Source organism: Bos indicus x Bos taurus, chromosome 11 (genome assembly GCF_003369695.1).
Source record: "Bos indicus x Bos taurus breed Angus x Brahman F1 hybrid chromosome 11, Bos_hybrid_MaternalHap_v2.0, whole genome shotgun sequence".
Classification (NCBI taxonomy): domain Eukaryota; kingdom Metazoa; phylum Chordata; class Mammalia; order Artiodactyla; family Bovidae; genus Bos; species Bos indicus x Bos taurus.
Genome location: NC_040086.1, coordinates 25,554,055 through 25,568,912, shown reverse-complemented (window position 1 = coordinate 25,568,912; position 14,858 = coordinate 25,554,055). Strand labels below are relative to the sequence as shown.

At 43.1% G+C, this 14,858-nt stretch overlaps 1 protein-coding gene across 4 annotated transcripts in view; it reads left to right on the top strand.

The window, feature by feature from the left end:
• Positions 1–14,858, top strand: part of THADA (THADA, armadillo repeat containing) — a 335,976-nt gene that overhangs the window by 221,353 nt on the left and 99,765 nt on the right. For all 4 annotated transcript variants that reach the window (XM_027555132.1, XM_027555129.1, XM_027555131.1 and 1 more), the window contains exon 30: positions 9,585–9,700. In XM_027555132.1, coding sequence (XP_027410933.1) covers positions 9,585–9,700 — 116 coding nt within the window. The remainder of the gene's footprint in view (positions 1–9,584; positions 9,701–14,858) is intronic.

Below are 14,858 nucleotides of genomic sequence, written 5' to 3'. Positions count from 1 at the left end.
GTTATTTCTGGACCTTCTGTTCTCTATCTCTCTTAGAACACTTACTGTTTTTACTTTGAATTTTATTTATGTACATATCTTATTTCCTGCACAAGATCATAAGATCTTTTTATATTGATTTCATCTCTATGTCCTATAGCTAGGTTTTTTTTCTTTCCCTTCTCTCCCTCTGTAAATATTTTTTAATTTTTTTAATAAAAATTTTAAATATACACAAATGTAGACAGAATAATATAATGAATCCCTTATGCCCAACACTCAGCTTCAGTTTTGTTTTTTTTTTTCCTGGCCATGACACACAGCTTACAAGATCTTAGTTCCCTGACCAGGGATTGAACCAGGGCCACGGCAGCGAAAATGCTGAGTCCTAACCACTGACAGGCAGGCTAAGTTGCTTCAGTTTTATCCATGTCTTTGCGACCTTGTGGACCGTAGCCTGCCAGGCTTCTCTGTCCGTGGGATTCTCCAGGCAAGAATACTGGAGTGGGTTGTCATGCCCTCCTCCAGGGAATCTTTCTGACCCAGGGATCAAACACAAGTCTCCTATGTTATAGGCAGATTCTTTACTGTCTGAGCCACTAGGGAAGCCCGCTAACCACTAGACCACCAGGGAATTGCTTTCAATTAACTGTCTTGACTAAACAAATTTTATTTTTCCTTAGTGAGGTTTACTGCGTTAGAGAGTTACTTGTTGATCTCAGGAAACTCAATAGTTTGAGGATCCAGATATTAGAAAAAAATAAATTATCATGTATAATAAAGCTGTCCCTAAATAATTTAAACTGGGATTTATTTTACAAAGAAATAATTTGTAATTTGAAAAATGTTATATGTAGCTTTTCAGAAATATGTCTGTGTTGTAAAGCTAGAAACTCTTAAGTTAGAACAGATATTGTATCAGTGTTTTGTAAATTGTTAGTTCTTTCTAAGCAAGCCTTTCTCTGTATGTTTGCTGAAGACTAAATCTAAACTTCATCCTAACCCAATTCCTTGGCATCCTTGACACTTCTTCTGGGTGATGGAACTTCTCACTGCAGGCCAGAGACGATCTAAGACAAATGTATACTCATTCCTTATTGTTTTGTTGTTTTAGTCGCTAAGTCATGTCGGACTCTTTGCAACCCTGTGGACTGTAGCCCACCAGGCTCCTCTGTCCTTGGGATTTCCCAGGCAAGAATCCTGGAGTGTTCTTATACTCTCTTATTAATACCGTGTGTTTCCTCCAACCCCATTGTGTGGGGAGAGTTTAGAGAGTTGACTCTTAGCATTCCAACTGCTGCTGCAAACATAGGTTCTGATCCTTCCACCCTGGCAAGGGGGGCGGGGTGGTACTCTAGATGGATACATGCTCTGTTGATTGAGTCTCTTTCTGCCAGATAAAGCTGTATATCCCTGGAGTCCAGAGACTATGAAGAACAAGATGCAGTCCTTTCCTTCAGTGAGCCATGCTCCAGGAAAGGGAAATTGTGGATTGATAACATGATGACAGAGTTTAAAAAGTTAAAACAAGAAATCAAATGAAATGAGTCATTGGGCGCTGAGTAGGAAAGTCTTAGGGTGGGGATAGGAGGTGGTGATAAAAGCTGAGCAAGGCTCTATGGAAGAGGTAGTATATAAGCTGGGTCTTACAGTATGAATGAATTTCAGTAGGCAGAGCTGAAGAGGTTGTGGGGAGAAATGGAAGGAAGTTCCTAGATGGAAAAGCATTGTCAGGAATGGGAAATCGTCGCTCACAGCCACAGAATAGGTCATGAAGTGGAGGAAGTTGGAGGGGAAACTAGAAAGACAAGTTGAGCCTTCGGTGCCTGGAAGATTATTTTAGGACACTGGAAATCACTGAAGGACTTTGAATTTGGGAGTGATGTGCTCAGGGCTTGGCTTTTAAGAATTCTCTGCAGCCATGTGTAAAATGAATTTTGGAGACAGAGACCAGTCGCTTAAGTTGTTTGCATCATCTAGGTGTAAGATCTTTTGGTTCCTGAACTGAAACAGTAGGAGTGTGACTAGAGGAGAAGGCATGCATCTGAGACACAAAGTGAATTTCTAGGTCCCCACAGACTTTGTTTGTGTACATTTTAATCCTTAGAGATATTCATGGCCTGCTTCCCAAGCCAGAGTCAGCTAGGAAGTAATGACGCTTTGTAATTAGCATCCTTTTCCTGGCAGCAACCACACAACACAGCCAAGTGTCACCTTTTGGGAATTTACCCAGACCTTTCTAAGGATCTGTCCTCGTCTGATAAACAGGTTGCGGTTTGGGGGAGTAACCACTTGAAATGCTTCCTGGACCTGCCCTCCAGCCTAAGGTTAGATCAGTAAGTAGCCATGGGTGGCACATGCCCACTAAGCCTGTTCTGGACGACCAGCATCCAAGGGTCACGCCTCCAGTCCACCCAGTGACCCTCCAGGGCAGGTAACAAAGAAGAGTATGTGGAGCTGTCTGTACAGATGACACAGGCAGGTAGGTACATGTACCCAGGAAGCGCTGTGGGAGTCAGAAGCCTGTGGTCTAGTTATGAATAAGATTAATATGCCTCTAGTTAAGAATAAGATTAATATGCCTAGAGCAGAAAATTAAGTCCTCAAACACATTGTAATGATTGGAAACGGCATAGAAGTTAGAGAACTCTTCTCTCTCTCACTTTCCCAACTCCACCTCCCCCTCCCAAACACACACATGCATACAAATAAACACAATCTCCTTTTAAATAATTTTTGCTGTATCCGTTTCCCAGCAGTTCTATGATTAGGCATGTTTCTGTGAATTAGAAAGTTTAGATTCCTTCTTCAGCCATCCCCCTTCTCCCCCAGCCTCCTTTCAGTCTGACTTAAAGCCATAAAATACTTCTGCCTGCCTGCCTTTCGTTCTGTTTGTATGAATTAAGTCGACAGGATAAATATTCACATTCCCAGCGACAGGCTGAAACAATGTTTGCCTGTTCTGCCCAGTGAGTCGAAAAGAAAAGGGGGCCTGACATCACCCTATACTGTACATTCCCAGCATAGATCATTTATTTAAGTCCTTGAAAAAATACAGATGTTTTACCAGCCGAAATAAAATCCTGTGTAAACACTGAGCTTGGAAAAATGTGGCTCTGACTTTGCTGTGGGGGTTGGAGCAGCGTGGGGAGAAAGCCAGAAGGCAGAGTAGCAGATACAGAAATTTTATACTTGGGGCTGAATGTGATAGGGGCAGAAGTGTTCGCCCCCAGTCTGCCTGCTGCCCAAGAAGACCAGGCTTTTGTTTTTAAGGAAATAAATACAGCTGCAAAGGGGGATAGATTTGTGGATCTTCAGCAGGATTGTTCCTGATAAGGATACCTTCACCTCATTTATATCTGACCTCTGAAATGAACATCCCTTTTCTCTTCCGAGTTGTCCTTTTTCACGGCCTGCCTAAACCTGGTCCTGTTATTGCTGAATCCTGCTGGTTTCTGGAACTCAGCTGCTGTTGATCTTATAAGGGGGGAAATTGCCTAGAAGCCATGCTTGGTGGAGAGGAAAAGCCATCTTAGCGTTGCATTCCCAAACAGCCATATATCTTCTTGATCTTGTCTAACACAAGTCACTATTTTAGTCCAATAGCATAAACCAGACGTATTTCACTGGTGCAGCGTAAGTTCTTCCAGGGGTCTGACTCATGATTCTCTTTAGGCCTGTGGCATGTATTCAAAGAGCATTCCATTTGCTCTGTGGAGTCACTTTTGAGATTCAAAGCTGCAAAAATGGACCCCATGCTTTACCAAGATGTTTGGGGGCGCCCCTCAGTCTCTCTGTGTTTAGCATGGGATGAGGGTGGGCAGAGGCTGACTGTTCTCCAAACTCGTCTCAGATTCTCCCAGAGTTTCATTAAGGCTTGCATCTCAGGGGCAAGAAGTCTTAGGTCCCTCGAGCTGCTTCCTGACCACCCCTCCTCAGAGCAGGTGTGACCGCCTCATCTCTGGGCGGCCCAGGCCTGTGAGAGTCGGGGTGAGGATGCTGGTTCGCACTTGGTCGCTTTCTGTATGCATTTGTCTCCTTCTGACAACTATCTTAAGTCAATAAAGCCTTCTCCTGTTTTTGTTTTTGGGTGTGTGTGTGTGTGTGTGTGTGTGTGTGTGTGTGCTGGAGACACCCCTAAGTCCACTGTAACCTTTCTCCAAGGGGTCTGCCATGGCTGGAGGTTACCAACTGTCTCGGGCTGTCCCAGTATGATTATTAATAGAGCTCTTTTTCACTCTCAAAAGAATTCCTGGTTTGCAAGATAAATTACCCTAACAAGCGTCACATGGATATTCCTGACCAAACTCATTAACTCCCCATCCCTCATTCCCAGTCCTGCCACCTATTCTCATGATCCTGGTCTTGAAGCCTGGCCCTCCATCCCCAGCTGCCCTGGGGGAAGGTCTCTTTCCTGACCTTCAATGCTGGGTCTTCAGCAACTGTCAGGTCCTGCTTCTTATGCCTCCAAAACGTCTCTCAGCTACATCCTTCCCTCTGCATTCTACTGCTGCCATCATTTAGATTGGCATGAAGTAGGGGTGTCACAGAATTGTCAGATCTTCTCATTTTTCCAAAGAGTTTCGACATCAGGTTGAGTTTGATGTGAAATCTCCCAGTTCACACAATGGCGATTTCAAAATACCGTGTAGGCCAAATAAAACATCTGCAGCCACTTCTGGTCCGCAGTCTGTTCTTGGTTTACAGGCTCTGGTTTCAAGCCCCACCACCTTTTGTCTAGACTGGCAACAGTCTCACTCACCCGACCCCTTCTGACCCAGCCTCCTCACTGTCCCTGGCTTTTCCTTTTCGAATTGGAGATCTGATCTCTGAAGAGGTCTTTGCTGCCTCCAGAACAGAGCACACATCCCTTGATTCTGCCTTTGAGACCCTTCCCCGTCTAACCTGACCCCTCTCTTCAGCTGTGCCTCCCACCGCCCTGCACACATCCTAGCTCCACTCTTGTTACATGCAACTATTTGCTGTCCCCTGGGCAGTCCCAATATTTTTCTTTTACTGAATGGGGTTTTTGTAGAACAATTTTGGATTTTCCGAAACCATGAGTACAGATAGTTCCCATGTTATTCCTCTCTTCCCTGCCCCCTGTCCCCAGTTTTCTCCTGTTATTAGCATCATGCATTAGAGTGGTATGTTTATTACAGTTAAAGAACCCATATTGATACATCATTATTAACTAAATTAATTTAGTTAATAAAATTAACTATTTTTTATTTATTTTATTATTTTGCATTATAAAGTATATTATTATTTTATATGTATTTAAATTAAATTAAAAATTAATTAAAGCCCATAGTTTATTTTAATGTTCACTCTTTTGTTGGCAATACCAATAGTTTAATACTCTTTAACACTTTTTAATAATTCAGTTTCCTCTGCTTGTGTATTCTTCCTTCCAATTCTGGCAAGATTCTTTTCAAGGCCACATATGGGTATCATTCTTCCTGCAAAGCCTTCTGTGTTTATTTTTGGAAGGAGGGCTAGAAGGGAGGGAAGAGATGGAAAAAGAGAACTAGCATTTTGATCAGGTGCCTAACATGTGCCAAGTACTATCTATTTATCTATATATGTTCTTTGAAATCTTTCTGTAGTTCTACCAGATAGATATTATTATACTCTTTATATTACAAATAATATTATACTTATTTTATTATAGATAATATTATACTCTTTACTGTGGGGTAAACAAGTGACCCAAAGCCCTACAGCTAGAAACTACGTTTCCACCAAAGTCCACTTGGCTCCGAAGTCTCTTTTCCTCTCACCCACTTCAACAGGGTTGCATTCTGATCATTGATCCAGCCTCCCTGATTTCCCCACTGGGTTAGCAATCCACTAGGTTAGGAATCCATGGAGTAAGGAGTGTGCATTATCCAGCTCTGTGACTCTGCTCCTAACTTGGGGTTGGCGTCACCAGCAGCTCACCAAACCCATGGGTGTGTGTCCTAAAGGCGAAGATAATAGAGGAGGAGGCACCAAACATCAGCATCAGTTCAGCAAATGCTTGTGGTGGAGGCTGGAAGGTCACGTGGAAGAGCGGAGTGATGGCGAGGCCATCGTGCAGGTTATAAATCCCAACCAGGCAGAGTCTGGGAAACGACTGATATTTTTGTTTATCCACCACTGGAATGTAAGCTGCAGGAAAGCAGGGATTCTGTGTGTTCTCGGCCGCAGCCCCTAGGATAGCGCCTGGTAATAATAGTTGTTTAATAAATATTTTTGGACTGAATGTTGGAATCCCGTTGCCACCTTGGGGCACCTAAAGTGACACTGAACTCCTCAGCGTTCTCCTGTGGTCCAGTTAGTCGTCATCCTCAGGTCTGGCAGCTTGTGTTTCTCTGTGTTTGGTTTAGTGCAGTTTCCTAATTATCCCAGGCCTGGGCTTGGCCACGCAGTTTGCCCAGAAGTTCCTCTGCACCAGAACGTCAGAAAGGGAGTTGGGGGGAGGAGCTGCCTCGCCTCTGCCATCCTTGCAGAGCTGATGGACAAATGATCCTTACTGGAGCTTCCTGGAACTCCCAGACCTGACCTTGGACCAGAGTTCCAGAAGTCTGGCCTCACTTCTGGACTTGATGCAAAGGATGGCCTCATTTTCCTTGAGAGAATTAAGCCAGCACTCTTTTTTTGGCTATGCCACACATAATGTGGGATCTTAGTTCCCTGGCCAGGGATTGAACCCTCAGCCCCTGCATTGGAGGTATGGAATCTCAACCATTGGGCCAGCAGGGAAGTCTCAAACCCAGCACTTTTCATGTGATAGGAAGGTAGTCATATATTCAAACATTTTCATTAATTATCTTTAAAGAAAACTTTTTCTCAAGCACAGTAACCTGTTTCAGACATGGCTTACAAGACTCTTTTTCTCCTTTCGCCGCCCTCTGTCTTCTCTCCCCCTCCTCCCCTGTCCCCATTTTCCTTGTCTCCTCTGACCCTGTCTTTCACACATATTACTCCGTTTCTCCTGTGTGTTTATTTCCACCAAGGTTCTTCTAAGTATACCTTCCCCCACCATTGGTCCCGTGTAAATAGACCGCACTCCGTTCCTGGTGAATAACCAGGATCACAACTGTTGTCTGGTTTGTGCCCGAGGTGACAGAATTGATGGGCTCATAGGCTGGTTTTCATAAACCAGAGCTACCAAGCGTTTCAAAAACAGCCTTGTTTTTGCCAAGTAAGGTGAGCAAATATAGGACGAAGTTTAAACATCCATCAGGAGTTATTTTTGAAGTGATTGCTTCTAAATGAGAGGCGTTTGAAAAATCTCACAGCTTTCTTTATAAGTAAATTCCAAAGTCATGTATTTTGCTGGTGTCTGCTGATTAATTACAGTCCTGTGACACCATGAAAAGCCCTGGTGGTTGGTTCTGTGCAGCTGTGGAGAAAAGTAAAGCAAGGCCCAGTGGCTTTGCCAACTCTCTCAGGATGGTGGGGATTCGGGCAGAGGGAGGTGATTTTTTTTCACTCTGGCAGTCACCACATAAGAACAGAAGCCCCAGCCAGAACCACTGCTCCAGACTTCACGATGGGCGGTATGGGTCCCCATGGGGGTGCGGTGAAGTAGTGATATTTGATCTGTTGCTTCTGAAATAACAGATCCATTATTAGAGAAAGCGTTTTCAGGCTCCACATTGGGACTTGTGTGCCTTCTCCTATTTAGGGGAAAAAAACTTTAATAGCAGTTCCGCACAATAAAATAATCAAAACTGACTCTAAACCAGAGGTGCTCGCACAGCATATATTTGTTGTTGGAAATTGCAGATCTCTGACCCAGGAAAACCTGCCTGCTCAGACCCCATTTAGGGTCTGATGGCTCTGGATCTCTTATCTTGACCTTTTGCTTTTTCTCATTACTTCCTTTCCATATTTAACTCGCAAAGTTATGCCCTTCATTGACAGGAGAGAAAGAGAAGAAAAAGTGGAATCCTGCCGTTTAGAAAGAATCATCTGCAGCCCGGGTAAAGGATACAACAGAAAGAGAAAACACTCTGATTATTAAAATAGGCTTTCCAAGTTCTTGATGTGTTTATCTGTGCTTGCTTTGCTCCACCCTCCTCCTCCCCTTGATAAAGGATCTGAAGGATTTCTCTGACATGTCTTTTCTCTTGACACTAGTTAAGGTCTGTGGATCTCGTTTATGCCCTCATCCACTTTTGTTCTCTGCTGCAGGTTAGTACTTCTCACCGAGGCCTTGTTAGTGGCATGACTGAATGAACCCAAGGCACACATATAGACACAAACCAGTACACACACACATGGCCTGTGCCATGGCCTTGCTGGAATTGTGGCCTTCGTTCTAAATATAGGCAGCTAGAGAGAGACAACAGGATTTGTCTTGCTCTGCTTAGTTCTAATGTATAATGTCATGGAAGAGTAAGAAAGCAGGGTTCTGCAGTGCTGCCTCAGCTCCTGACATCTTAGAAAAGATCTAAAAAATCTCAGTAGTTTACAAGCATCACTATCCAGTATTTGCAAAGGCAGGCGTCATTACAGCCTGCTTCTTCAGCCAAGCCCATCATGATAAACCCAAAACCAGATTAGACTCACAGACAGTTGATTTTTTCCTGTGTAGTAAGATTTTGACTTTAAAAAATACTGTTTGAGGGGCTTCCCTGGTGGCTCAGGAGATAAGAACCTGCCTGCCAATGCAGGAGACACGGGTTCGATCCCTGATCTAGGAGGATCTGTGGAGCAACCAAGCCTGTGCGCCCTTGAGCCTGTGCTCTAGAGGCAGGGAGCCACAACTACTGAGCCCAGGTACCCTAAAGCCTCTGCTCTAGGAGAAGCCACCGCAATGGGAAGCCCATGCACTGGAACTGGAGAGTAACCCCCACCCTCCACAACTAGAGAAAAAGCCTGTGCAAAGTAGCGAAGACCTAGCACAGCCAATGGAGAAAGCAATGGCACCCCACTCCAGTACTTTTGCCTAGAAAATCCCATGGACGGAGGAGCCTGGTAGGCTGCAGTCCATGGGGTTGCTAGGAGTCGGACACAACTGAGCGACTTCACTTTCACTTTTCACTTTCATGCAATGGAGAAGGAAATGGCAACCCACTCCAGTGTTCTTGCCTGGAGAATCCCAAGGACAGAGGAGCCTAGTGGGCTGCCGTCTATGGGGTCGCACAGAGTCAGACACGACTAAAGTGACGCAGCAGCAGCAGCAGCAGCAGCAGCACAGCCAAAAATAAATAAATGCAGAAATAATTTTTTTAAGTACTTTTTTTTTTTTCATGAGACTGCTAAGATAAAGATGTTTGTATTTCTTTGCTAAAATAAATTTTTAGGCTGTTTATAAGTAATAAACTCTTGCATCTAATGACTGGTCACAGAATAGTCATCTTTTTCTAGACTTGGTAAGGAACTCAGAGCACAGGTACAGATGAAAGACATAAGGTTTTTACCACTTGCTGCATCCTTCCAAAATCAACATGCTTTTCCTGCAAAGAGACCAGAGCCACATTTTGCAGGTGTCTGTTTTCTTTGAGGGGAATATTTTGAGGAAACCTAAAAGGGAAGAACTGGACGTTTAGGAAAAATATATTTTCACAGCAGGATATTGCTTTTTCTCTCTCTTTTTTTTTTTGGTTTAGGTTCTTCATTTGTTACAAGCCTTCTCAGACTCCAAATACAGAATGAATACATACTTTCAGCAGGAACTGGCTGACGTCGCTGTTTGTACCAAAGCCAAGCTCTGGCTGGCCAAGAGGTATGTTAAAGCCCCACATGAACACGGAGTTATCGGGGGTTAGGAATACACTGGAGAAATGCTGTTCCTGGTTGTGGGAGTTTTAAAAGTCACTGGCATGAGTTTTCTAAACTTACTGGAGTTATATATCTTTTTCAAACTTTGGGTTGTGGTAAAGAGAGAAAAATATTTTCTTGACAATTTTTCTAAAACTGCTGGGTGACTGGGGGGGCATGTACTATGGCTTTTTATCTGTCCACCAGTTTGGTTTTTTGAATATCTGCTATATGCCCAGTCCTGTGTTAGATAACCTAGCAATGAAAGGCAGTAATTGACTGAATCATGTGATACAGACTACCGGACACCATGGCAACTCAGAGATGAGAGACTTATGTAAGACTTAAGCAGGCACAGAGGGGCCCAGAGGGGCTGAATAAGAAAAAGATACAACTTGCCATTTTAGGTATGTAGTGAAGGAGCTTGAATAAGCCAGGCAAAGGAAGCTAGATACATATTTTTTTTTTTCCATCCTTGCCATCATTAGTTTATTCTGAAACTTAAAGCATTTCCTGTGTGAAAGATGGAGTAAGAAGAATTTCTCAGTTTTCTCGAATATACAGGAAGGCCTCTGTGTAACACCGTATTCGATATCTGTGTCTCAGAACCTGATATTGGTTGGACAGTGTTACCGCTAGGATTTGCCACCCCGTGTGCATCCTCTGTGATTCCAGGAGAAAGGAGTCCAGCAGAGGCCCACAGCCCACCACATTCTATGCTGTAGTATGTTGCTTTTGATTAATGACTAGTATCTTGGTTGTCTAACATAGCAGCCTCTTTTTTATTTTTCAAAAAATGTGCTATTGTTCACTTTCCTTGGGCTCCCCACCTTACGTGGTGAGGCAAACAATGGCTAATGTGAGACCCACAAATCAGTGGAATTCAGCAAAGTCTCGTTGAGCATAGACTACATAATAACCTCGGTGTTAGGAGCTGTAGGGATGCAAAGATATAGAAGGAACTAGCCTTGGCTTCAAGGAGCCCCATCCAGGAGGTAAGAAAGATGTATAAATAAACTATTTTCATTGAATATGGAAAGCGTGGTAACAAAAGTATGTAGTAGGTACAGGAGTAGCCTAGTGGGTGGTGGGCAGCATGCCTTCAAGAGTTAAGAATTTTGCCAAGTGGTCACGACAGATGAGGGGTATTCCAAGCCCAGGGAATGTCATAGGTAAAGACATAGCAATGTGGAATGCCTTGATAAGTGTGGAGAACTACACAGAAGTTAGCTCTTCTAAAACCTAAAGTATAAGGGATGTGTGGCAGAAAATGGGACTGAGGAAATACATGGAAGCCACACCGTGAAGAGTTCAAAGGAGACCTTTAGGTGAAAGGAACCCAGGGACTTCCCTGGTGGTCCAGTGGCTAAGACTCCACACTCCCAACGCAGGAGACCCAGGTTCTATCCCTGGCCAGGGGGCTAGATCCCACATGCCACAGTGAAGATCAAAGACCCCGAGTGCGACAACTAAGACCCAGTGCAGCCAAATACATGAATAATATATTTAAAAAAGAAAGAAAGGGATCTAATGAAGAATTTCTCAATGAGTGGAGATGTGAGGCTCTATGTTTTCTAAGCAACTATAGCTTTGACCAGGGTTATTGATGGGAAATTCTCTAGTATCTGAAATGCCAATATAGGGATGGTTAATGGTGAGCCTCTCATTTTTAGTCCAATTTTTGTTTCCTCTCCAAAAACTGCTCCCTTAAGCGTAGTATCATTTGCCTCTGTGTGGCTTTTAGACAAGGTCCCAAGATACCTTCTCTGAGAGAACAGGAACTGTGATCATATTCATGTTCTCTGCTTATCAATTAGTGGGCTTTGTCCTCGTAGCTGTTATTCCTGGGGATCAGGAAGTCAGGGAAATCATCCTATAGAAACCTCTGCTTCCAGCAAGGACTGCCCCAAGACAAAATCTGAATCTCCTATTGTTCAAGTTCTGTACAGAATGACATTCTGCCCCTCTTAGTTTGCTGCCCCTTGATGGATCTCCTAGAAATTCATCGTCTTTATGATGTCTGATACTTGCTTTAATACAGCTTGAGGGAGGAGAGAGGATTAAGAAGAGCAGACATACTTTGATAATTGTTAAAGTCTGGTCATGGGTCTATGTGGCTTCATCATGTTATTCTCTCCACTTTTGTATATTCTTTAAAACTTCTATAATAAAAAGTTGAAGACAGAAAAAAAAAAAAAGAAATTCATCATCTGCTGGCTTCCTGAGTCAGTTCCTTCTTGGAAGGAGGAGATGGAGTAACAGGCCAGCCATCTGAATGGACCTTCATGTTGCACAGTGCCTGAGGATGGATGACAAAGCTGCCACCAGCCTCCTCTTCAGCTACAAAAATCATCTCGGCCTTCCCTGTGGTTCCTGTTGCAGTTTCCTAATCTAGTCTTTTCATTATCCTTCTCCCTCCCCTTCTCTGATTTTCCTCCATGATTTTCCAGCCTAGAAAACAAAGACATGAATCACTGGAATTCGCTGGGTTTCCAACTTCCTTGCCCAGAGTCTAGGAAAGCCACTTTTATGTTTCCAGTACAGTCAACTCTTTATTATCCAAGTGTGAACTTTACACTCTGTGGGTGGTCTGTAACACCAGGCTTCCTCTTACTCCACAGCACACTTTTACCATATTAATCAGGATGTGTTCAGAGCCTAGAATAGAGTTTGAGAGGAAAACACATGGCCAGAACACAATATATCCCAAACCCATGTGTCAGTTTTTCTGGATTATGCATGTCACTGGCAGGATAACTTTGAATTTCCTAAATAGGAAAGTATAGAATCGGGTATGAGTGATGAAGCCTCAGCCTGCCACATGCCTGCCCTGTCCTTGAGGTCCTCTGAGAGTGTTGTCCTAAGAGCTGTTTGTCTGCACTGGGAGTTCCATGCTTAGACGAGCCACTTCTGGGTCCAGGTGGGCCCTTCTTAAAGCCAGCCCCTGACTTATATTCTCATATGCTTTTCCCCGAAAGATGTTACAATACAAAGTATTCAAAATTTCACTGCTGAAGAGGCCCTTTTATGTCCCCAGCAATTTATGAAAGAGGAATAGTAAATGTTCCTTTGTGCCTGCTAAGGATTTTCTGTTTGAGTTTAGCTTGAAACATTGCTGTTATTGCAAAGAAAAAGAAAAGTCGGTTCAAATTTTAGCACCAACAGCTTTTTCTTCTTCAGTTTATTTGATCATTTAGCTTGAGTTTATTCAGTCTAGTAGATACTAAAACATTAGTAAGGAGGTCATTTATTTATTCCCCAAAAGGAGGTTTAAAAAAAAAGTTGATTGGAACCATTGGATGATCAGTTCCATTTTTTAACATTTTGACCACAAAATCGAGGGTACATAAAGACTTTTGTCATATATTAGTGTTTTGACTTTGCAAGATTAATAGAGATTTATATGAGGTGATTAAGCCACAGCCGTGGATTTGTTGGGGAATTTTTGGTGATGAATGGCCAGCTGGCAGCATGGCCGGAGTAGAGGACTGGGCTTCTGCTCTTACAGTCCGCTTTTCATTCCAAGATGTCAAAGCCTTAATGGAAATCAGCTCATTAATCCTTCGAGTCCCTTCCTTCCCCTTTCCCCGCCATCCCTCTCTCCTCAGTCCAGTTTACTATCTCTCTCCTGGTGCAAAGACGGTTTACCAACTACTGGAAGAAAACTAAGCTGACCCAGGCCAAAAACCAAGTGAGAATAGGGGTCAGCTGCTGGCCTGGCGAGGCTGGCTGTGAGGACCGTGAAGAGGAAGTCAGCACAGCCCCACTCGCAGCCCTGTCTGCTGCCCCGGCTCTATGCAGATTCCAGCCCTGCCGTCCCAGCTGGACCACAGGTCCTGCCTGGATGGGAAGGACTTTTAAAAGCCCTGTTAAGTAAGAGTAGGAGGAGAAAAAACTTATTTCCTTTGATTGAGAGTTGGAATTACAGTTATTTGGGGCTTTAAATTTTTTCAGAAATCAGCCTGGTTATCTATCATCTTTGGTTATAAAAGGAAAAACCTCTGTGTGTGTGTGTGTGTGTGTGTGTGTGTGTGCACGCGCGCATGCCCTTTGAATAAACGTGGTAAACTAAATGGGCTGTCAGATTCCATGCGATGGATGGTGTGATGCCCAAGAAGAAAAATGTGTCCTACTAAATTTCTTTCACTTTTTTTTTTGACTATCCGTGTAGTTTGTGCTTATCATAGATAATTAGGGAAGAAAATATAAGTCTGCTCTCACCGACATCCAGTGGAGCCCACTGTTATTGGTTAACAGTTTTATATACATAGTTACTTCATCTTTCTTCCTGTATTTTTTTGAATGTAGTTGAAATTAAGCTGTATGTATGTAAGTTATCACTTTTTCCATATAACAGTATACGAAAGCATTTGTTGAAGAGTCTTCTTTTTTGTTTTTTTTGGATGGGCTTTTTTTTTTTTTTTTTAAATTTCTGGCTGCCCTGGGTCTTTGTTGCTTTCTCTGTTGTGGTGAGCAGGGTCTGGTATTTGTGGTGAGCATGCGTGTGTGTGTGTGTGTGTGTGTGTGTGTGTGTGTGAGATGTGAAAACTCTTTATGGTGTAGCTGCTATGGAAAATAGTAGGGGGTTTCCTCAGAAAACTAAAAATAGAATTACCATATGATCTAGCAATTATACTTCTGGGTATAGACCCAAATGAATTGAAAGCAGAGTCATGAAGAGATATTTGTACGTGTTATAGTTGTGTTATTCACAGTAGGCAGGAAGTAGAAGTAACCCAAGTGTCCATTGATAGATGAATGGATAAACAAATACGGTATGAATAAGAGAACCTTATTTAGGCTTAAAAATGAAGAAAATTCTAACACACAGTACCACATGGATGAACCTTGAGCACGTTATGCAAAGTGAAATAAACCCATCACAGAAAGACAAATACTATACGACTCCACTTATGTGAGGTTCCTGGAGTAGTCAAATTCAGAGAGACAGAGTAGAATGGTGGTTGCCAGGGGCTGGCAGGAAAGCGAATAGTTAGGGTTCTACTCAGAGAGCTTTCGTTTTACAGGATGAAAAAGAGTTCTGGAGAGTGCTGGCACAATCACATGCGTGTGCTTCACACTCCTGAACTGTTCACTTAAAATGGTTAAGATGGTAAATTTTA